We start from the raw sequence: 24,621 nt of genomic DNA, 5'->3' as shown, positions 1-24,621 counted from the left end.
AGGAGGTGTGAAGATAATCCTCGAAGATACGTTAGATCGTTACCGTGACGCCACTTCTGCATATCTAAGCAATTACTTAAGCTCCTTTAAATATTTACTCTGCAAGTTAGTAAGCAACGAGTACATACGCGGTGTTGGTTATACGAGACGATGTTAATATGAATGAATCGTATGCAAATCGTAAATTGGCTATCTTAGAACTGTTATACCTTGTGCCTTATGTCGATGTTTGTCGCTTTGTGGGTTTTGCCATTTACATGAGTTATGGAGAAGATGGTTAAGGCTTGCTTTGTGAAGTAAATTCTATTGCAGTTAATTATTTCTTATTTATAATACTTTTTTAGATTCAATACAAGACAGGGAAACTTCTCCCTTTTCTTTATTCCCATATAGATATAGTATTTTTTTTTGTATTAAATATAGTAAACGAAGGAGTAGGAAAAGGTTTTTCTTATTTTAAAATGGAGAAAATAATTCATGTAAATATTTTAATTTCGAGCAAGTAAAAGTTAACTATTTTTATTGAATGAATGAATTATTATTTATTAATATTTTCATTTCTTCGCTCTAGAACTTAGGCTAAATTCCGGCGTATAAACCCCACGAAAAATTCGGCGTAAAGTAGGGAGCCGAGTGTCTTAACTCTATGTTCTCGCTGCCTACCCTACTATATTGGAATATAGCGTGAGACAGATTTTTTTAAATTGTTATTAATCGGCTTAAATAAAATTAATATACGAGTACTACAGCGTGTCGTTAAATATAAACGGGACTTTCCAAGACGCGATAATGGCTAATATGACGCGATGCTAAAATGCATAAGTGCTTTGTGTTATAATAGAAAAACATTTTAAGCATAACGTGAAAGCGAAATTAGCTTTCGTAGATTATTGGTTATTTCTGTTATAACGTTATAATATATATAAGAAAATAAAATAAAAATAAATCAGCTTCACGCTGTATCCCGCACAAAGCAGGGTAGGCAGAGGGAACTAAATGTTAACACGCCGTTTACCATTTTCTGCCGAATTTTGGTGGCGGAACTCAACGCTGCGCTTGGCCTAGGCACCAGATCGAAATAATTTCATTTCCTCGAGTGTGAAGCTAACCAATCATTTGTTCCCATGATTTGTGCCCATCGCCACGATTGACCTCTCATCCAATTCTTGTTTAAAGTATCTAATATGATAATTATATAGAAAAATATTATAATCTGGTAAGTACTTACATAGGAAGCATTTCATTGTAATAAAATTGTATTAATAAATTAATTCATGATAATTCTACTTTTTTAATTAATCAATGCTAATTAAAATTATGATTGTAACTTGTTGAATTTATTATCATATGATTTTTTAATTAAAAATATTTATAGATATTTACAATAGTAAGTTTAATTAGTTTATTTATCGACAAAAATGGCTATTAAAGGATTTTCAAACAAAAACAATTTTAATAATATTTAACAATTTTAATGATATTTTCAAATATACACAAGGTAAATGGAATAAAAGATCATTGTAGCAAGGAGTATTATTATAAACTAGTTCAACTTAATTGTATTATTTCAACATACAAAATTAAATCTCATTCATTTGAAGGGGTTCTAACATTGTGTTGTTTATTAAAGGGACAAAACAATGTTGCCACAATAGAATAATGTGACGAGCATTGCCAGTTTTATGAGAACGTAAAGGAAAAGATAAAAATGTCATTCAAAAGTTATTAAAAAGATTCCTTTTATAAGCATCAGTGTATTAAAGCCTTGAATAACATGTCATCTAGATGTAGTTGTTAGAAAGTTTATAACTAAATAAAGTATAAAAAGTAACAAAAATGGTACAAATAAAATGTCTGTAGTGTTGTCAGTTATTTTATTAATATATATAAAAAACTGTATAAGTGTATAGTTACATATATTTGTTTTAAAGTAAATTTTACTTATTAATTAAGATTAATTTAAACGATTGCATTTCAATCAAAAATAGGTATTTTTATAAAAAATACATTATTTAATTACAAAAACCTTATCAATTACATCACTTCCGATTTGTGTTTCATTCGAGATAGTTCTTCAGCTTCCTCTATAGTGTCGGGTAGCCTCATGTTCCTTGTCTCGGGTAGCATGAGGACTAGCAGACTGGATATGAAGCACATACCTCCAAATATTACTGTGGGCATCGATTTGTGGTAGACCGACTGTAAAAAAAAATATTGTATTGCTAACTTTTTACCATGTCATTAAAAAAATAATGTACTTAAAAAAAATCCAATAAAAAAATTGAACCGACAAAAAGAAGGAAAATAATATACCAAAAATAACAGATTTTAAATTATAAATAAGTAATTAATATTTTTTGTTAATGATAAGACACTATATTCTCATTAAGTACCGTTTCCTATCACCACCATCGATAAATTCTTTAGACATTGGCGGAAATAAACGACGCACTTTGTCTCGTTACCAGATCGAGGAACTCACAGCTTAAGTTATTAAGAACTTTCAAAAAACTCAACTTTCAAAGTACCTATTAGGTTACAAATTAAAACGACTAAGCTATCAAATAGGTATACACAAAAAAAATACCAGCAAAGGAGTCAAAGGTGCGATCAGGGAACCTATCCTCCCGGCAGTGGAGCAAACGCTTATCAGCGTCTGTCGCATGTTCGTGGGGAACACTTCCGACACGTAGATGTAGACCGAGCTGTACGTTAACGTCACGCTCCACTTGCCGATGAGGTACAGCGGTATTGACCACCAGTCAGCTGTTGGAGAAGAAAATTATTATTATTTTTCACGCTGTATCTGTAGTGATAAGACACTCACACACCGCCAATTGCCCAAAAATTTTATTCATTTGCTATAATAATAAGCAATCTAACTTAGACTAGACTTATAAGTTTCGCGTTTTATCCCGTACATAGCTGGGTAGAAGCAGAGGGAACCTAATGATGGGACACCGTTCCCCACTCATCACTTAATGCCGCCGAATTCTGGAGGCATTGCGTGTTGAGAGACGAAACTCAACACACTACAGCGTCTTACTATAACCGCGACGGTTGCGAGTCCCATTTGAGGCATTGAATTATTTTCATTTACTGGCTCTGGTAACAAGATAGGCACCCAATATCTTGAAAATTGGGCGTAAAGAGTAAAAGGGAGTGTATTAACTCTATGTTCCATCTGCTATGTTGAAAAAATTCCATAATAATTTTATCAAAAGCTCGATCATTGTTTACTTATTCAATAGTAATAAGTAGAAGAATATTCGTATACACGTGTGACGCTTGTGAAATAAAAATGTAGGTCAATGGGCAGTCACGGTTTTATTCAAAGTGTTTTAGAGATCTTTGTTGAAACTTATTATTATTTAATTACTAATAGATTGTATGTGAAGATATTAGTAATGTTTATATTTTTAAACATATTTTTTTATTCATGTTGGATGTAAAAAAGGGTAGGCAAAGGAAATCTAGAGTTAAGACACTTCGTTCTCCATTTTCCGACCGATTATAGAGATTTTGCACGTTGAGTGACAGAGCTTAACATTGGGTTTGTTTTATATAATTTATTCCCCGAGTCAGATTCGAGCCCATAACGACTGTCCCTATTTTTAGGTGGTTGTAAATTTTTTCATAGTGTAACTTGTGTCTACAATTTAACTTATACTGTACATAGCATATGAATTTTTAACATCAAATAAATAAAAAAAATCTACTGAACCACTGATAATAAAATAAAACATATTGTATAAAAACGCTTTACGATAAAATCAAAGTATTCTATTAAGAGCGTACTACGCTAGTAAAATTCGCTGGAATTATTGAATAAATAGTAATTTATAGTTTTTTCGATGATATATTAATTAAGAGCATGCTATTTTCAATGCACTTGCAATACTTGCACTTGTCCATTTTTATTTATTTATTTATGTAATCAATTTCAAGGTTGTTATGGTGCAGTGAAATAGTCTAACTGTAAAAGTGGAAATTGTAGGTTCGATTCCTAGTTGGTGGATTGAATTATTATATTGTCATGTCTGTCACTGGTATAAAGATATTACGCGACAGAGAATCCTGCCATTCAAAAGGAAATTTCTTGAAATTGGGGAACGAAGTATACTTAACACTAAGTTCCCCCTATCAACCTTCCTGTATATGGAATACACGGTGAAGCTACAAGACAAAATAAAATCAATTCAATTTTTGTTTTAATGAGAAGGTTGAATAATGCTTTCCTTTTTTTGTTTCTGTGTTTTTCATCATTCAGTTATTCATAGTCGAGTTTTATCAGTCACATTAATTCTGTCTCTTTAGTGAAGATTATGTTCATGAGGGCTTGAAGTGTTTGAGGTTCCTTTTTTAATTTCACGCTGTATGCCAACCAGCGGTTAAACGATGAAAATCTAGTGTCAAGACACTCCGTAGTAACATAGAAAATATTCGTTTTACTTCTTTATATTATTTTGTGTAAAACATTAACAGATGTCCTTTGGAATACATATTATAGAGAACTATAACTATGAGGACGTTAACATTAATTTTTAAAAAAAATAAGTATATTATATTAAAATCGTACAATACTTACATCTAGGTAGGAACGCGAAAAGCAAACTTGTCACTGCACACGTCAAATAAGTCACTATCATTGTCTTCTTCCTCCCATACTTGTCCAACACTATCACAACCACTATGTACGCAGGGATCTCCACTAACACCACTAACATAAAACTGACATACTTATTACCACTAAGAGACACTGAGTTAATTGACAAACCGTAGTACACTAAAGAGCAAGTTAACCATAAAAACGAGCATATGAGTAATCTCTTCCAAATAATACTAGAACGTATAGCTTTTGATAATTGGGATTTTTTGTCGTCAGTCCGATTCTCTGATTTGAGCAAAGGATCGCTTAAGGCGTCCAGTTCCAATTTTCGAGGATCGAGATTGTTGATTTTGGCAGCTTTCTTCAGCGTTGCTACTGCTTCATCTTTTTTGCCTTTACTGAGCAGCCATCTGGCACTTTCGTTCATAAACCAAACGTAGAAGGATACTATGATGGCAGGAATGTACAAGATGAGGATGTAAGTTCGCCAGTTATTGACGAACCAGGCGAGGACAGCGATGAGGACCACTCCCACAACGAATGTCATGTTGCACATGGCTGATACTATCACTCTCTGCTTCAAGCCAACTAGTTCCACAGCTGTAACAAAAAGATTATTTGTAAAACAGTTTTTTAGCAGTTTTTTACTATATTTTTATTAGATCGATGAAAAGAAATATATGTGTTTTCCATTATGTAAAAATGTAAATAACTTGTATATTGAATTAAAAGATCATTACCGTTAATACATACCAAAAACATAAGCAGATGGGTACAATCCACCTCCAAAAGCCGCTTCCAAGAAATGCATGGTCAAATACGTCAGATATCCTGGTGAAAAAGCTCGAGCGACACCAAATATGAAGCTAGCTGTTGCTGCCATGCCCACTGCCACTCGCCTACCAAATCTGTCTGATATAGCTCCAGTCACCAGCATGGCGGCGAACATTCCAGAATTGTGAACTGTTCCTACTAGCGCTCGTTTCCATTCTTGACAGCCTAAGTCGAACTGCAAGTAAAATATTATTCAAATTCATTGGGATAAAGATTATCATGTTAATAAAGAAATATTTTTTCTTTTAGTTTCACGCTTTATGACGCACATAGGAGGGTAGTCAGAGCCACTTATCGCTGAATTCTAGAAGCATGCCTTATGTTTTGCCAGAGCGAGGAAATGAAAATATGAAATATTTTATTTCCTCGAGTTGGAATCGAACCCACGACTGGCCTCGAATGTAAAAAAATATTTAGAAAATACTATGTAATCTAATCTATGTATTTAAAGAATATAAAAATAACATTTTTTATAATAACGTTCAAGATAGAACTCAAGTTAGATATCTCGTTAAGTCGAATTTCATCTATAACATTTTTTGAGATTAGTATCGTAGAAAGAAATAATACTAAAAATAAATAATTTACAAATTCCTATTTAAAATTTAGCAATTTTAAAGACGTTCCTATTAGAATTTTGGTCATTTATTTCACGTTGCCAAATGGAACCTAATCTCCATATCTTAATTATGTAATTTAAAAAAAATACATAGTTTCGTATAAAAGAAATTTCAAATGATTATTTTTTTTAATTTCACATGTATGTTACAATGTCTTTTTTAAATAATCGATCCATGTTTAATATATAATGAAAAAATATTTATCCATTAAAATAAAGAAAAAGTATATTTTTTAGCACCAACATAATGATTACTTCAATACAAGATTAAAATATTAACTTTTTTAAATTCACGCTCTATCCGGAACCTAGTGCTAAAACTATCTGTTCCCATTAAGACACTCTCGTTCCCCATCTTCTGCGGAATTATCGAGGCATTGCGTATTGCGTGGAGAAATACAAGGCCACGCTTTGCCTCGTTTCAGAATGAAGAAATTAAATTATTAAATATTTATATTAGATTATATAGACATTTCCTTAGATCTCTTATTATAAACATATATATATTTGACTATTTACCTCTTTCACGAAAGTTTCGCCTTCCTCATAAACATAGCTTTCACAAGGCACAGTGGTATTGGAAAACTCTTCAGGAGAACATTGGAAGTTCGAAACGTTGTGATAAGCATATCTTTTACAGGATTCTGGTCTGTTCTTCTCAGCGTTGGTGGGTATAGCGTAATCTAGCCACGAAGTGTCGTTGTACCTCCCTTCACATCCGTAGATTTTGCATCTGTAAGTAACATTTTTTTTAAGATTTTTTTTTTTTATATTATATTTTAAATTTTTTATACCGTATATGGTAGGGTAGATAGAGAGAACACAGAGAAGGTAGGTAGTTAGGTAGATAGAGGCCTTCGTAGCGCAGTGGCACATGCGTCAGGCTTTTAATGCGACGGTTGTGTATTCTATTTCAACTCCGGGAATGACGTATTTAATATTTTAATTTAATTTCTACGTTTTGGTACCGAGGCAAAGGGCGGCGTTGAGTACTGCCACTCAGCACGCAATGCCTCGAGAATTCGACGGAATTGGGGAACGATGAGCGAGTTAACAATAGACTAAGAAAAGAAAAACACTTTCTTAAGCGCATAAAAACTTTTATTAATTTTGAAGGAATTATATATCACTATTTACCATTCTCTCTGCCTACTCTGAAAATAGAAAACTAGTTTATTCCAGCATTAACGAAATTTCGTGTTAGCTCTAATCAATACCTTGAAAATGTATATAATAGTAACTCGTAGGTATAAATCGGTACTTACGACACATTTATTGTACGTATTTAATGCTAAAACATTAGTCACGAGTCTCCTTGAACTAAACGTAAAATGGGTGAGAATTTGTATACAGGGCCGTCGTATAGAGACATCTATTTAATATTGTATTAATTAGAATTTGTTGCTAGGTATAGTATATGCGATTAGAATTGGACGTTTATTGTATACAATTTTATGTTTCATGTTGTGGAGGACTTTTCTATGATTTTGAAGACTTTTCGTGTTATAATATTAATATTTTTAATTTTTGAGATATTGTGTGTTGAGTTACGGAACTAATCGCCGTGCTTTGTTTCGAAAGCAGAGCGGAAAAATGGGTGTCGAATGGGAGTCGAACTCATAAATTAAACGTATGAACGTGTGAACAGGTAAGCAGAACCATTTCCAAGGGTCCAAAGCGAAACTTAACACCGTGGTATGTCTTTCTTCCCAAATTCCTTCGTTACCTCATGTGTTTCTCCGCGATAACCACAAATATTTCGGCATCAATAAGATAATCTAATTAACATCTAATTGGCAATCCTATGGTAATATTCTATCTATCTTTGGTTGATAATTGGTAACTGACGTTCAATAGTGTATTGATCGATATTTCTTTTAAATAAATATCTTAAATATAGGAATTTAAATAGCTACAATAAAATATTGCATATAAGACGATGCATCTTTTATTTTTATTAGTTCACGATTTTTCCCTCGTAAAGAGAGAAACTAGTACTAAGATCATAAAATGATATCTATGGTATATAGATATTTCGGCGAAAAGTGTATAATGAAAATGTTTTAATGGGAACGATGTGTCTTAACATTAGGTTCCCGGTTCCCTCTGCCTACCCTGCTGTGTGCGGGATAGAGCGTGAAGTTAAAAAAAACAGACATTACATGCTAAGTGTTGGAACAAGAATATTCTTTTAGCAAAGCAAGGAAATTATATCATTTAAAATTTTCCTCTGGTCGGAATCGAACCTACAATGGTCGCATTTCCAGTCAGACGTGCCACTGGGCCAGTATATACCAGTATTAAGGTATCACTATAATAGTATTATATATGTATGTAAGTGTACTATGCATATATGAATAGATAAATTACGTGTTCAATTTTGTATGGATTAGTACGACGTGACCGATCAATTCAATTACTCTATTGGTTTCAAATTTAGAAACGTACAAATAAGTGAAATATTTAAAATTGCAAGTAGAGAGAGCTGAGTGATTTATTACTCTTTACTTTTGTTAAATTAGATAGACAAGACCGAAGACTGTTAAAATTGCTGGCTAATTAGGCACAATTTTTTAATGTTAGTCACGCTGAACGAGACGCCATTTTTCTCTGTCATAAGCTAGATCAATGCTATACGCTGATCATATATCTAGAGATATTTCCTGGGGGGAAGCCTAGACTTTTGCTATGAAGAGATATATTATGTTCTTGTAAACGTTGTTTTTTTTTAACTTTTCGGGGCAAATTTTGTGTTAGTAAAATTTCTGGAATACCACCAGACAGAATGATGGGCACCAGATTATTCTGGGGTGGGCACAGATTTTACCAAAACTAATTATTTAATTTTCCACTATAATAGCTCCATTTACAAGATGAGTATTCCTTATCTATGGAGAGATCGTCACACGTCGGCAGATCGTCTAATGCGGACGTCGCGATAAGCCCTTATCTGCTTGACACATGCTGGAATCAATACTATCTGGACGTGATTACTTGCGTGCTTATGCTGATTAAGTTATGTATGTAATATGTATATGGAAAATTTTATTTAATAACGTTTTAGATGAGAAGGATCTAAGCAATTAGTATTATTTTTTGATGCATCAGGTTCATGCTTTATTCCGTATTGGGGTAGACAAAGAGAATATAATGTCAAGACGCTCCACGCAATCACTCCTCTCAACTCGACGCTAAATTATGCCCTAACAGAGCAGGGAACTTTAAATAATTCAGAACTGTGAGGATCAACAGATTCGTTTTCAATTTCGTCTACGTCAAAATATTTCACACAAGATTTTTCAAAAATCTTTTAATATAGAAAATTAAATTCACGCTGTATCCCGCACACATCAGGGTAGGCAGAGGGTTAAGACATTCCGTTTTCCACTTTCTGCCGAATTCTGTGGCAGAAATCAACGCCGCGTTTTGCCTTGACACCAGAGCGATGAAATGGAAATATAAACGTAAAAAAATATTTAATAAATAATAGTTAAAAATAATTATAAATAAAAATAATCTTACCTATAACTTTGTTCCTGAGCTTCAAATATAAATCCACACTCGAAAAAGCTGCTTAAAAGCACAGGGTAAAGTAGCAGAACGAAATTAAGTAGATTGTATCGACCGTAGGGACCCAGACTTTCTAGGATTGACTCTAGATTAATTTCTTTCTTCGTTTCCATTTCTGTTGATCTCCGCGTCCTGGAAATTAATATCTAATTATTTTTGGCATTTTATCTGGTATGCAAATGCGGTATTGCGTTAAACTCTGCGGTTGTGGTTGATATCTATTAAGTTGGTGGTTGAAGATATATAACTATGTTATATATTTTATGACAGTTGTCAAAATTCTAGTTTTGATATAGTACATGCGTGTTAAAGTTTTTGTTTAAAAAGTTAAAAATAAAACAACTATTTATTTAATAAATGTTTTCTCTATTATTTTATTATAAGTGTTATTAATAAAAAAATGTATATTTTATTATTCTATCTACTTCTTATTCTGAACTTTCAGCTAGCTAACTATATGTGTTTTTTTGATCATATTTTAAAATATCAGAATGATTCGTTGAAAAATGGAAAATTCACAGCGAAGCTCACTTTAAATTCAAAATGAAAATACAAGTATCATAGAAAAATCCTCGTTAAAGCTAAAAAAAGATCTTGTTGTGTTTGTATAGACGTTTTAAAAATATTTCAGCCACATTCTAGTGCTCTTAAATTAAAAAAAAAGTTTTCGTTTCTTCGTATTCGTGTTTTACTTTTTAGGGTTATAGTAATTTTTATTTTAAGGTTGTATCCCGTAAGCAGATTGTAATATGAGTAGTGTAGAGACACTCTGTCCTCCATTTTCTGTCATTATTCTGACACTAGGTTCTCCTTTTTCACGAAATAAATACGTTAGTTATTAGCGCCAATTAGTTCTAGGACTTACTAAATGCAACTAATTGGTTAATTCGTCAATTAACCCTTTTAATCCGTAGGTTAGAAAGCGAAATGTCTATATGCCTACGTAAGTCAAGTGAAGAAATATTTTTAGAATTACGGCAGCGAAATATAATTTAACTGAGTATCTATAAATGCCATATAAAAACGTGAGAATAAAAGAATTATATTATATTTTTAAGAATAATTTTATGAAGATTTAGATTAAGATTACCAAGTATAGGTATTACCTATAAATAAATCTATTAAGAACTAGCGGCCCGCTCGCGGTTTCACCCGCGTAAACTATGTTATTATTAATTTCTGTCTCCATGCCTACGTCCTAGTAACGTCTATGCAAAATTTGAGACTGATAGCAATTGTAGTAACGAAATTTCATACAAACTTTCGACCCCAAAAACAACCCCTTAGAAATCGAATATTGCAAATTCCCGTCTTAGCGAGCACCTACGTCCTATAAGTAACTCCTATGCCAAATTTGAGATTCCTAGCACTTGTACTTTCTGAGATTTCGTGATGAGTGAGTGACCTTTCGATTTTATATATATAGATAAAAATACATACGATTGCTTACATTTCTAAGTTCCAAAAGTTTTTGTAGGACTGAAACACATATGTAATTTTTATTGAGTTTATTATTATTCTGTGCTAGACGCTTTTAGTATGTCCTTTACATTTTTATTTCGCAGTTTAGATTAAGCGCTTCTTACTTAGACCCTTGGTTAATTATTCGATATCTACGAGGTCAAATTATACATTAGAAATATTCGTCCATTATTATTTGAATCGGATGACACCTTAAGCGACCATTTCTCTACTAGATATTGATATCCAACGCCTGTGAAACCAAAAAAAAATAGCTTATCTGGCAGATAAATAGTCTTTGTGAGACTTTATCAGCCACTGTTTATTCGTCGGTTAAAAATAGAAGAATGAAGTTATTGCAATCAATCGTTTCAGCAAGTCATATATAGACAAAAAAAGTATAAAACAATTAATGAGGTAAAGGATTTCCACTTCGCAGACGTAGCAGAGCGAAGTTCCGATATCAAGGTTCGCACCGAAGGCCGCGTTGATTATGGCGAGTTGTGACTAATGTTCATTTGTATACATTGTATGCTTATATACCTTTAGAAAAACTGAAGTTTTTTCTTATATTATCTCAAATACAGTAAGATAAGAAGAATCTAGTGTATAGACACTCTATTCTCCACTTTTCGTACAATTTTCTAGACATTACATATTGAGGTATTTATTACATTACGTCGTGGCTTTAGGTGTTTTAAAAGCAATTCCCACATAAGTTCAACTTAGGCTTGGCAGTCAGATGCCTATACCGTTAGCAAAACCGTAAACATCTGGTATGTATGGACGTGTTCCATACCTGTTCGACCTTTATGTGAGACAGTACAAGAATCCTTATTTTACTGTAAATATTATTTATTATATAAAAATATATATTATTGTACCTATTGATTATATAACTAAAAACTGTTTAATTTTAATTACTTTTTTAGATTGTCTAAATTTTTCTGATTGTCTAAGAATTTCTTAGTTTCGTACTGCACCTAAGGGAATTCGACCCAATTGTGATAATTATGTCTTCACGGAATTTAGCAGTTATATGTAGGTTAAGTGACGCTACAATAATATGGTATAATCGATCTGGTCTGATGATGGAGCCAGAACCTGAAATGTAGGTATTCACAGGTTAATTTTTAACTCCGAGCACATTACGTATATGTAATGAGTATAACATTTGATTTTTTAACATTTTTTGATATTATCTCGATGCTATGGTAGCACAGGGGCAATTCTGTTTGTAAGGTTATTGGTTCCATTTCCTCTCGGTGGAAAGAAATGTTTAATATTTTCATTTCCTCGCCCAAATAACCAGACAAAGAGCGGCGTTCCCCCCATTTAATAAATAGGCGAAAAAAAGTCGAAATAGTCATAAATAATCGAAAATGTCATAATGGGCGAAGTGTCTTAACATTAGACTCCCAGTTTCACTGTGCGGGATACAGCGGGAACCCAAAAAAAAAGAAAGAAATAATCTTTTGTAACTTTTAGACCCTATATTACTATTTGTGCTCATAGTAGATATATAAAGTAAACGAGCCTACATTCATAGCGATCGAGAAAACGCGTCCCATCTTCGTTTGCATTTCACAAATCGTCAAAGGTATGGAAAGCCTTTCGATGGGGCGTTTCACGTTATATATTGGTCGTTATCGTTGCCAGTTGCTTCTTTTCGAGCGTTTAGGCTTCGGATATAAAATATTATTGTTTTTTGACAACATATTTAGATATTAAGGCGAGTCAAATGTGTGCGTGTAAATGTGACATTTCTATTCTGTGTTATATTTATGTTATATTTCTATTTTTTGTTTTTTATATACTTATATTTTCATTACTTCGTTCTGGTGTAGCCACTCAACATGCAAAGCCTCCAGAATTCGGTGGAAAATAGGAACGGAATGTCTTAAGAATAGTTTCCGTATACTTGCGTTAAGTGCTGAAACTCAACGTTTCATTGCTACGAGTGGGAATCGAACCCACAACCCTCACATTTACAGTCGCATGCTTGTACGCCTGTGCAAGGAAGGTCTGAACATATAATAATTATATTATATTATAGATATTTATTTTAATTATTTTATTAATATGGAGCGGAAAGATCGCGTTGTGTAATTCAACGTCACCATAGCTATAAATAATAGAAAAACAGTTTATTAATATTAAACTTTTTGTTGCGTATTTGGATTTTATATATACACTAGTGGACCCGAACGCGGCTACGCCCGCTTGAACTATACGAATATTTATTAAATATATTTATAAAATTATTTTCAGTTTTCAATCGAGAGGTGCGTTAAGCAAGCTCATTTTGGGTGACGTTTTCTAACAACAAACTTTGCAAATCGTCGCTTAGCAACGGCGGTTGTTATAAACATGGCGGAATAAATTGCATGGCAAATTAATAAGTATTTTAATATATTGGTATATATCGAAAATATTAAAAATATGAGAAAAAAAGTATCCTATGTACATCCCGAGACCCTCAAGTATCTCTATATGAGTATTTTATCACAATTAAATTAGCGCCTTGGTCGTGATTGCGTAAAAGACAGACAGACAGAGTTACTTTCGAATTTATAATATAGGTATGGATAATATTTACTTATGCGTTAAATGTTATTTACTATCAGAACTGCGCCAGGTATTAGAATTTTGAATTTATTAACATGTAATTGCAAATCGATATAAATATGTTGTTTATAATGTTTACCTTGGTATGGTATGTCACTTAAAAAATCCGGGGGCTTTGCTGTACACGAGAAGGCAAGTGAGGTAGCACTTGATTGTAATCGCGACGGTTGAGTGTTCGATTCCCATTTTGGGTAATGTTTATATTGTAATTATGTGAATGGATTCCATATTTAAGGCCATCGGAGCGCATTTGGCGTCTGACTGTAACCATGACGTTTGTGGGTTTGAATCCCATTCTGGGCAATGAACTAGTTTTATTTCCTAAATAGCTTTGAGTTATATTTACAACCCCTTGCCAGATGGGCCGATGACATAAAGAGGTTGGCGGGACGCGGATGGATCCGAAAAGCAGAGGATCGAGTGTGGTGGCGAGAATTGGGGAAGGCCTATGTCCAACAGTGGACAAAAAATGGCTGTTGATGATGATGATGATGATATTTACAAAAGAGGAACTCTAGTGTTAAGACCGACTTTCCACCGAATTCTGGAAGCATTGCGTATATAGAAGAGGAAAACAAGCTTATATATAAATTAAAAGGCATTTACCAAACCTAATATGAAATTATAAATCGACATGCCTCTATCGTGGGCTCAACAGCGAATGCCTTGAAACATTGTCATTCAACACCGTATTACTCATAACAATGGTAGCACAACAACATTTACATATAACACGCCTTGATTTCTCGAACAGTTTAGTTAATATTAACTTTTTTGGCATGGCTTTAAGCATTTTGAAATTCCATGACAATTGTTGTCTTTAGCCGCTATTTTACAGTCATCTAATATTCAGTAAATTATTTAAAAAATAAAATATTTAACCCTTAATATATTTAATTCAAAAATAACTTAAATAATATTTCTAATATAAGCGAATATTTTATTTATAGGTGTTTACAAAAAACATTCCTATATATCAACTTCAGATTGTCAGGAGGAGAAAGAGCTGTCATTTAAAAAGACCGTTGCATAATTACACTGAAAGAACAATACAATCGTGTTGATCATATACGAGTACACTATTGTTTCTATTTATTTAGCTGTTCTGTGACAAATAAATATAGTTATTTTTCTATTATTAATATAATCATTGTGAGACCAGTCGTGGCGCAGGGGTGCAAAATGTGACTGTTTGCTCTGGTGTCAAGGCAAAACGCGGCGTTAAGTTTCGCCACTTAACATGAATTCCGTGGAAAATGGAGAACGGAGTGCCTTTACAATATGTACCATCTGCCTATCCTGCGAGATACAGCGAATATCCCTCTTGACGACTTAAATTGGTCTAATTCAAAAACGTATATTCAGATTCCATTTAATTTAATTATTATGTTATATACTCGTATAGATATATTTTTAACTAGCAGACCCGCGAACTTCGTATCGCCTAACAGTCGATTTTTTTAAATATGTATTCTGCTATTCGCGACACCGGATCAGCTAGTAAGATAAAAAAAATAAAAACTTAAATCATTTTTAATTCTTATAATATTCATTAAAAATGATAATAAAAATAACAATTTCCGATATCTTATTATGATGCCTACTTATTATATTTTATTTTATTTTTACTTTCTTTATTCAGTTTCATTTTCATTGTAGTACTTTATGGTACACGTTATTTTTTGCTTGGTTTTCTGGCGCGTAAACAAACGGAGCAGATGGTTTTCCAACACGAGAACAGGCAACATACAACAGACCATGCGAGAAACATGAGTTTTCTATATTAATACCACAAACACTTAATAACTGCCCCTTGGATAGTCATTGCGAAAGCAAGCCGTACTGGAAACTGTAGTCTTTTAAGCTCGAATGGTATGTCAGTCTAAATCATTGGGATGCGGGGTGTCAAAATGTCTTCTCCTTTATACTTTCCTTTCAATATGATTGCTTCTATTACGTTATTCATTATTTTTTTTATCGCTAATCGTGTGCCGTTACAATGTTTCAGTTGGTTAATATTTCACAACATTATAACTACACATTCAAGATTTAATTGAAGGTTGTGAGGCGACAATCCTGGCAAATCAAGTAAATTTAAAAATTCCGGTGGATAGTTCACGATATCATCTTCATTAGTTGCCGTATTAACTGACTTATGTGTCCTTATTTTGCCAGGAATGCCATCTAGAAAATTTATATTTAATTCATTTACATCAGTGTGTTTGGCAGCCAGTAAAGCTCTTTCGCTCAACCAATTATGGAATAAATAATCAGCAACATTTGGAAGCACTTTATGAATGAGTTCATCTTTTGATTACGTTAACTGACAAAAACGATCAGGAAAGGTGATGCAGCCAGTCAGCGCATATATAAGAAGTTTTCCATTACCAATATCAATGAGTTGTTTAGAGAATATGTTTCCAGATTGATCATTTTGCAACATGACACGCATATTCTTGCTTAAATGTCTACCTTGTGTCAAATACCTTGACATGTTTCCACAATTTCGAGGATTTTAAACATGAATTCAGTTCATCAGCTTGCATTGAACGTGGAACCACTGGCAATCCTCCTCTTGATAATAAAATCATTGCGCCACCAAATTGATTGGCAAACTGAGTTTTTACAATAACCTTACAATATTGGCAAGCGGAGTTTATAGATCCAATAGCAACACAGCTGTAGGGACTGCTGGCATCAATTGATATATCGTAACAAAAAGCAGCTCGATTCAAATTTGCACCATTATCAGTCAACTGTCGTGCTCACGTTCATTGCAATCTTCACGTTCTGGGCAGTACGATTAGATTATTTTGCCTATATTTGTCCACCGCCTTATAGAAGGCATATTTAGTAAGTATACACAACACTTTATTAATATTACAGAAATTTGGCTTTTAGATTTAATAATATAGATGCACAATGAGACGTTTACATTTCAAGTGACATCTTACCATAGATATATTGGCATTAATAGACTGAGATCCCAGGACCCCCAGACCTACATCATTTTAGCAAAGCTGAAATTTTGAGGATTGATAGTCTAATATGTAGTTAAGACTTTATGCATACTCTCTAACTTAAAAAACCTTCAGAGATAGTGCCAACTTAAAACACACTTCCAGTTGCGTTAAAGTAGAAAGTCTCTTTTTTTTCATTTACTTATGTACCACACAAGAAAGAAAGTACAGAAAACTTATGACAATAGAAAAAATGTGTACAATGGATAACTTATCTCTAATAGAGATCTCTACCAGAAACCCTTCAATGTAGGGGATGTTAAAAGAAATGATTCGGGTGCGGTATTTTAATATAATGTTAATAATAATAATAAACCTACATACAAATATACATAACATTAATCAATATTACTATACCTACATAAATATATAAAATGACATAAAAGAGTTGAAACAGAAAAAGAAAATTAATAAAAAAAAGACAAAGCGACTACTAAAGATTCTAATTGAGATTAAGAAATGTTGTTTTAATTTGATTTTAATAGTATTTAGAGATGGATTGCCCGATAGTATAGAGTTAGGTAGTGAGTTCCATAAGCGCACTGCTAGAACTGTGAAGGATTTTTCATAGAAAGAGGTATTAAATATAGGGCACTCAAGCTTTCTTAGAGTTACACATGAGCGTACAGGTCTTTCACTTGGAAGTGTCAATTGAAAACGCTCCCTTAAATAAGGAAGATAATTTTTATATATGTTTTAAAGTAAAAAATGTATATTTCACATTCTTTCACGTGGACCTTTACTTCTGCCAGACGTCATAAAGTTTCTTTAAAATTGGGACAAATTACATTAAAGTAAATCTAAAATTTAAAATATATTATTTACGGACTATTTCAAGACCCCTCTAGCCCCAGACCCTAAGCAACCAGATCAATCCGATGGCTTTATCATTTTCCCAGAAAGAGATATACTGTTATTTTTCTCTACCTCTGAAAGGATCCCATTTTCAAGTTAGTGAGTAAGCATACTGTCCTAACTACGTGTAAGACTAATAATCCTCAAAATTTCACCTTTGCTAAAATGATGTCGGTCTGGCAGCTCTGGGTTCTTGGGTGTGTATATAATGTTTGTACGACACTAACGTTACTCAATTGTTTTGCCTTCCAGGAATCCAGCTACTAACATTTAAACTTTATAGTAGGGTATTAAAGTCCAAATTTACTTTTAAGTAGATATTAATACGAATCTTTTGTATGGGAATATAGAAAAGTCATGTTTTTGGACCATTTCTGGTATTTTTTTAAATTTTTCTCTCCATTAGAACCATCCTCGTACTTCAAGGAATATTATAAAAAAAATAGCGAAATCGGTTCAGCTCGAGATTTACGCTTAGCAACACATTCAGCGATTAATTTTTATAAAAATGAAGATATTTCGTATATTTTTTTGATATTATAAAATTACTTTTGCCTCGTTCCAGAGTGAGATAATGAAAATATTAAATATTTCATTTCTTCGAGCAGGAATCGAACCCAGAATCTGTCGTGTTTATAGTCCCGTGCTTGTGCCACTGCGCCACAACGGCCCTCAAAATTATAAGAATGTAATCTTTTGTTTCTGTGATACACATATATCTTACCGATTTATGGATTTTCTTTTTAAATGTCATTTAATTTGTATATATTTACTTAATATATTTACTCAAATTTCTATCATTTGGTGTTGAACCATTTCAAATAATAATTATGGTATTACGTAAACATCAAAACAAATGTTTATTACGTAGAGTAATTTATTTTAAGACGACTGACGAATTATATGTTATAAAGTTTAGCTGGGTGACTGGGGTTCCACATTGGATCCATTTTTTTTTATGTCAACTGAAAATGCTCATCATGTTCAATAACTTTTCCTAAAGCGTTGTGTTGATATCTCTTATAGATTAAGCGGGCTGCTAGGGTCTCACATCAGGTATTCGGGTTATCAAAATAAATTATAGCCTATATGTAGGCGAAGACTAATAGCTATGCAACAAAAGAAGTTTCATTTAAATCCGTCCAGTAGTTTTTGAGTTAAAAAGCCACAACAGACAGACAGACAGACAAGAATTCCAAAAATTATATTTTTACCTTCTATTACTTGTATTAAGTCTCCCTGAAGTGTTTTTTTCAGTTTATATTCAATGTACAGATTTTACCCCCCTTACAGTTTTATTATATATATAGATTTAAAATTCCTTTTGAAGCATTTTAAATTTGTTCCGTAAAACTGAATGACAATTAAAAACTAAATAAATCAATTTCTATAGAAAATCACAAAATTTGCAAGCGAAGGGTCCATTACAAAATAATATTTTACCTCTATGATGTATAGGAAACAGTTTTTAAAATCCCATTGTAGTGTATGCATTGTTAAATGAGTATTGTCTAGTCGCATTCAGGTTATTTTTGTATGGGGTTCGATAACCGGGAGGACGCGGACGGTGATTGAATGGACGCGAACAAAAAGATAAAAATAAATATTATTTTTAACCGAAATGATAAGTAAAGCTGCATAATCCTTTAAATATGTCGAGAATTCATTTAAATTTGGGTTATCTAAAATTAAATTTTTGATAAGAATTGACACGTGGTTTTGATGCTTTAAAGTATTTTTTTTCTTTTATTTTTCTTATCTTCCCATTTTATCCCTAGCATTTTTCGTTCGCCTCTTTCACTGTCATATACTTATGTTTTTTACGTGACCTTCCTTCATTATCAACGATATTGTGTTCACTTATCACTCACAATAGACTTTTTTATGCATGTATAATTTATTATACCGCATTTTAATACTATACGTGGATTAAATATTGGAACTTAATTATTAAATTATTCAAAAAAATGCTAAAAATCATTTAATTTTCCTCTCTACGGTCATATTTATGGTTAAGGTTGATGAGTTTAATGACTTACTAAAGTTGTTATTTTTTCATTAATTGCTGAAATATAAATATTAAACACATATGTTATAAGACAATGGATTGTGATTAATACGTAAAATATATGAAAATAAAGAAAACAATTAAATTTATACTTATTGCAATGAATTCCAGAGGAATAGCAAGCAAAAACTAAAATACAAACATGAGAGGCAAAATATTCATGGACGATATCCTAGACTAGCGACTTGCGCAACCGCTAACAAATGAACCACACAAAATTAACTCCATAGTGTAAATATTATTTTTACGAAATAAATATTGAGAGAATCAAGCAAACTAATTTAAATATCACATCTCAGTGGAGACAGATACAAACATGTATTTAGTTATTCTACACATGACCTACTTTCGTTTTATAGAAAAATCTATTGATTCTAATAGAATGTTTCTATATGTTAAAGAAAATAACTATAATAATAAACAAATTTCAAATGAAAATAATTTATTTAGCAAGCAAAATTAAAATAAATTTAATTTACACGCACAAATCATATGTAATTCACATGGTTGGAATTTATAGCATGGGGCATGCTCTCGACATATGTGCAATCTAATTATCATCGACATTTATACATTTAGTTCTACAGTGTTTAATCTCAATTAAAATTTAATCTAACACTAAAATACACTAATTCTGTGTAATTATAAATTAAATATCAATTATATCATGCAAAATAAAATAAAAAAATGCATACAAACTAAATTACTTACAATAATTTTCAAATTCCAATTTTAGTCACATATGCTGTTATACATGGGACACTATTATATTTTAGTTTTTATTTTCAAGAAGTCCTAGTAAGCACTAGAAGTCCTAGTATTAATCTAAATATCGTATTAATTATGTTATATATGATGCCGGCCGGTACGTGTGCCATCGACCGCGTGTTTCGGTTCACTCATTGGCTCGCGGTATGGCACGACGCTACCAACTACCAAGTTAACGCTATTATGAAACGTCATCACGCCATGCGCATACGCCGATCCGTGGAAGCTATTGATTTTGTTTGTGTTAAATCCGTTGCTGGTTTTCCTTTGGTGTTATAGAAATTGTAGTGGAAAAACAGCAATGGATAGTCCAGATTAATTATGGTCTCTTTGAATATTTGTAGAGATTAGTGTTTGGATGTCCTGTGTCAAAACCGTTTACCTGAGCGTGTTGAGATATAAACTTAATTAAATTTTGATATTAAATTTCGTAAACAATGCTATTAAGCTTATATTATTTAATACGTGAAATTGAAAGATGCGGTTTTAGTGAATTATGATTACATGTATAAAAGTAGAGACATATATGAGAAAGTAGTAAAATAATTGATTATTTCTTTAATTTAACATTTATTTTTATTATTTTATTATATTCCGCATTAATAATAATTTTATTGCTGTATTTTTACTTTAATATGTATTTAGTTTCAGCGCTTAAAAACACATTTCTATATAATTAAATAAAATCTCTGTTCACGTTGAATAACGATAAGAAAGCTTACTACTTATTATTGCTTAATGCACTCCACTTATTGTTACTCATCCCGCTTGATAATAATTTATTTGCTCATATTAGTTTTTGTTTTTAAATTATCATTAAAATAACATGTATAAATAATGGATTTAGGTTTTCTTAGTTTCTACATCAAAATTTTTTAAGCTAAATAATGCGTTATTTTAATTTTAAATTGTTACAAAAAACCTCTACAAATACATAATTCATAGATAATCAATTTTTATTCTTCAAGTTTTTTTGTTCAAATATTTTTTATTAATTTATTCTAAATATTTGTATATTCAGTATTTTTTTGATATTTCTAAAAATCTCTCTGTCTTTCGCTTATGGTATATATATACAATAAATGAAAATATAATCATATTATAGGGCCCTAAAGAATATATTTTCGAAAAAAAAAATACATGAGCATCGAGTCCATCTTTGTTTATACATGTGATACGGGAGTTAAAGACAATTACGATATCATACATAATAATCTTAGATATTGATAACATAAACGGTGATAGACACGTTTACATACAAGAAAACGTTTAAGTGTTAGATTAACTTCATTTGAGTACTAATACTAGTATTTAATTTTTATAGTCTTTCAGTCTATTGCTCAATTTAGTTTGCAAAATTTATCTAATCTTTAGCTTGACAGCTTATATTAATATTTCTTATCTCGCCTAAGTAATACTTTTATTATAGACGAGGGTGAATTTGCAATGTTTAAATATATGTAATAAATAATTAAAAATAATAATAATATTATAATATATATGATAAAATTATTTAATTATGGGATAACGTTCCAGGTCATCAACCTCTTCTGTTATTTTTATCTTTTTCCTTTATAGTGTATTAATTATTGTAAAATGCATAATTACATGAAGTAACAGTAGTGTTCTGCTATTTGAAAAACATAAATAATAAATCTGATATATGAATGTTAAATAATATAAAAAATATTTAAAGTATGTGCTTAATATTGTTTTATTTATTAAAAATAAATATGTAGTTAATTAAAAAAATAATAAAATTTTAATAATAGGTACCTAGGACATTCATTAAAATTCTTACAATTGTACTTGCATCCTTCATTTAAATTCCATCATTATTATAAATATTCAAGAATTGACATATTTTTATCATGCACTAGTAGGATTTAATAGCGAAATAATTATTCTAAGCAACCATTCGTTAGAGTACTCGTACATCAAGGACAGAGAGCGCGTGATGACTGTAGGTTTAAATTCCACTTTGACGATATTGTATATTATTAAAATATCATTGTTTTTTAACTCTGTGAAGAAGTTTTATCATTCTTTTTATCATCTCATTATGTCCTGTAGGCAAAGATAAACTAGTGTGGAGAGATTTTGCCATACCTTACTCTAAATATTTTTGCAATTTTATTTTCTCCTTTCTTTCCAAGACTTTAAATACGAATAATATTATTTAGATAATATTTATAATATAAGTAAACGCATATTTTAAAACGTTGAGAGACCGTGACCTGGAATGATTGAGCGTGTTGCCTAATAAGGTCCGTCTGGTTTATCTGGATCATAGTTTCATATTTGGTTGATAGCAACACTTTACATTAGGTTGTGTTGTTTTAGTAGGGTAGGCAGAGAGTACCTGGGATCCTAGAGTTAAGATACCCCGTATCCATGAAGATGCTTCAGTTCTTTATTTTTCGCCAGATTCGGGAGGTATTGTGTGTTGAGAGGTGAAACTGCCACGTTTTGCCTCGTTACTAGAGCGATGAAATGAAAGTATTAAATATTTCATTTCATAATTTCTCCTGTAATTTAATTCATCTCTTTTAATTAAAAAAAAAATCTCCTGTAATTTAAAATCTACATTTACAACTCTTGTCCCACTGCACTACTATAGAAAAATTACCATATTTTAATTAATAAAATAATTAATTAAATAAATACGCCATTTTCAATGAAAAGTCTTTAATAAATCAATAGATATCGGTATCTTTTTAAACGGTTTACCAGTTACTTCCCCTTTACCTATGCTTATTTATATCTTGGTGGGGATTGAACCCATGACCCCTTTAACCTAGCAATCGTATTTAACAACATGTAATTAAATGATGTAGTGGACCTAAGGGTCAAATATCTAAGGACGGTCGATATTGAAAGATCAGGGCAGGGTTAAGTTCCGCATTTTCAATGCAATTTCAAAGTAATGTCTCCCTTGATAAAGAGTTACATACCGCATATTATACGATAATTAAAAATTTGCAAACTTTTAAATTTTTTAACTGGTGTGGCAGTGGATTAACTGACATTTTTAACGTCTCCATCAGTGCTAATAAAACAAGCTATAAACTGCTGGATGACTTAAAGAAATATAGTTCTTGGAGGCCACTATTGGCGCATGGGCACAAGCGTGCAAGTGCAAAATTGTGGGTTCGATTTCCTTTTGAGGAAATTAGATATTTAATAATTTCATTTCGTCGCTCTGGTGTTGAAGCAAAACGCGGCGTTGAGTTCCTCCACTTAACAAACAATGCCTTCAGAATTCTTCTGAAAGTGAGGAGCAGAGTTTCTTACCGCTAGGCTCCCACTACCTAGCTTAAGTTTTTTAAATTAATTCCTTTTCTCTTTTCCAACAAAATACAGTAGATGAGTGAGAGTAAAAAAATCTATGCTATAAAAAACCAGATTTCGTTGTAATAATTCATATGATATCAGATGTTATTTATGAGTGTTCAGTGAACTTGGGATTATCAGTTACGAAAATATATCTCACCCATTTATTTTAGTAATAAAACGTTTAATTATAATAATATGATAAATAGGGTTTTTTTTGTGTGTAGCACATACTGTTAGCGTGGTCTCTGATAAAGCAATTGGGTTTTAGATTCGATTCCCAAAAAGAATGTTGAAGAATGAAGAAATTATTCTAATAGTAAAAATAAAAGAAGAAATAATAATAAAAGAAGAATAAATAGAAAAAAATATTTAGATTAATTAAAAAGGATTGAGGCCAGTCGTGGCGTAGGGGGTTAAGCGTGCGTCTGTAAAGGCGACTAGTTGTGGATTCGATTCTCATTCTTTTCCTGGTTCCAGAAACGTAGATAGAACATTTATTTTTAGTGCCAAAATGTAAGTGTTTGACAGTTTTTACGTTAAAAAGAAAAAATCTGTATTTTTAAAAGAAACAATTTACGAATTTTATTACAATTAACAGTCATATCTTCGTTTGTTATTATTGTATTCATATTTATACGATAAAAAGAGATTTTTTCTAAGCATAAATCTTGAAAAGTAAATAAATTGTGGTATTGCAGTGTAGCTATAGAGAGAGCTGGTCAAATATGGAGTGCACTCCAATCAATCAAACGGAGAAAAATATTTGGCATCGATAAATCCCCATATTGATACTATACTCGTACATGGGGAACTCGAAAGTTAGGTAAAAAAACTTTTTTCCATATTTCGTTAT

At 31.8% G+C, this 24,621-nt stretch overlaps 1 protein-coding gene across 1 annotated transcript; it reads right to left on the bottom strand.

Annotated features, from left to right (window-relative positions):
• Nucleotides 1–1,859: 1,859 nt before the first annotated feature.
• On the bottom strand, nucleotides 1,860–20,518 carry LOC146539651 (organic cation transporter protein-like). The gene is made up of 7 exons (XM_085208399.1): nucleotides 20,376–20,518; nucleotides 9,585–9,764; nucleotides 6,582–6,795; nucleotides 5,363–5,618; nucleotides 4,589–5,209; nucleotides 2,588–2,766; nucleotides 1,860–2,199 (listed from the first exon to the last, which is right to left on the bottom strand). Exons 2-7 carry the CDS (start codon nucleotides 9,743–9,745, stop codon nucleotides 2,035–2,037), a joined length of 1,596 nt encoding a protein of 531 aa, XP_085064525.1. The 5' UTR covers nucleotides 9,746–9,764; nucleotides 20,376–20,518; the 3' UTR covers nucleotides 1,860–2,034.
• Nucleotides 20,519–24,621: the final 4,103 nt, after the last annotated feature.

The sequence above is a fragment of the Heliconius melpomene genome, chromosome 4 (assembly GCF_056956725.1).
Source record: "Heliconius melpomene rosina isolate 202511_hmr_F chromosome 4, ASM5695672v1, whole genome shotgun sequence".
NCBI lineage: Eukaryota > Metazoa > Arthropoda > Insecta > Lepidoptera > Nymphalidae > Heliconius > Heliconius melpomene.
The sequence above is the reverse complement of the archived record's forward strand: the minus strand, read 5'-3'. Positions and strand labels throughout refer to the sequence as shown.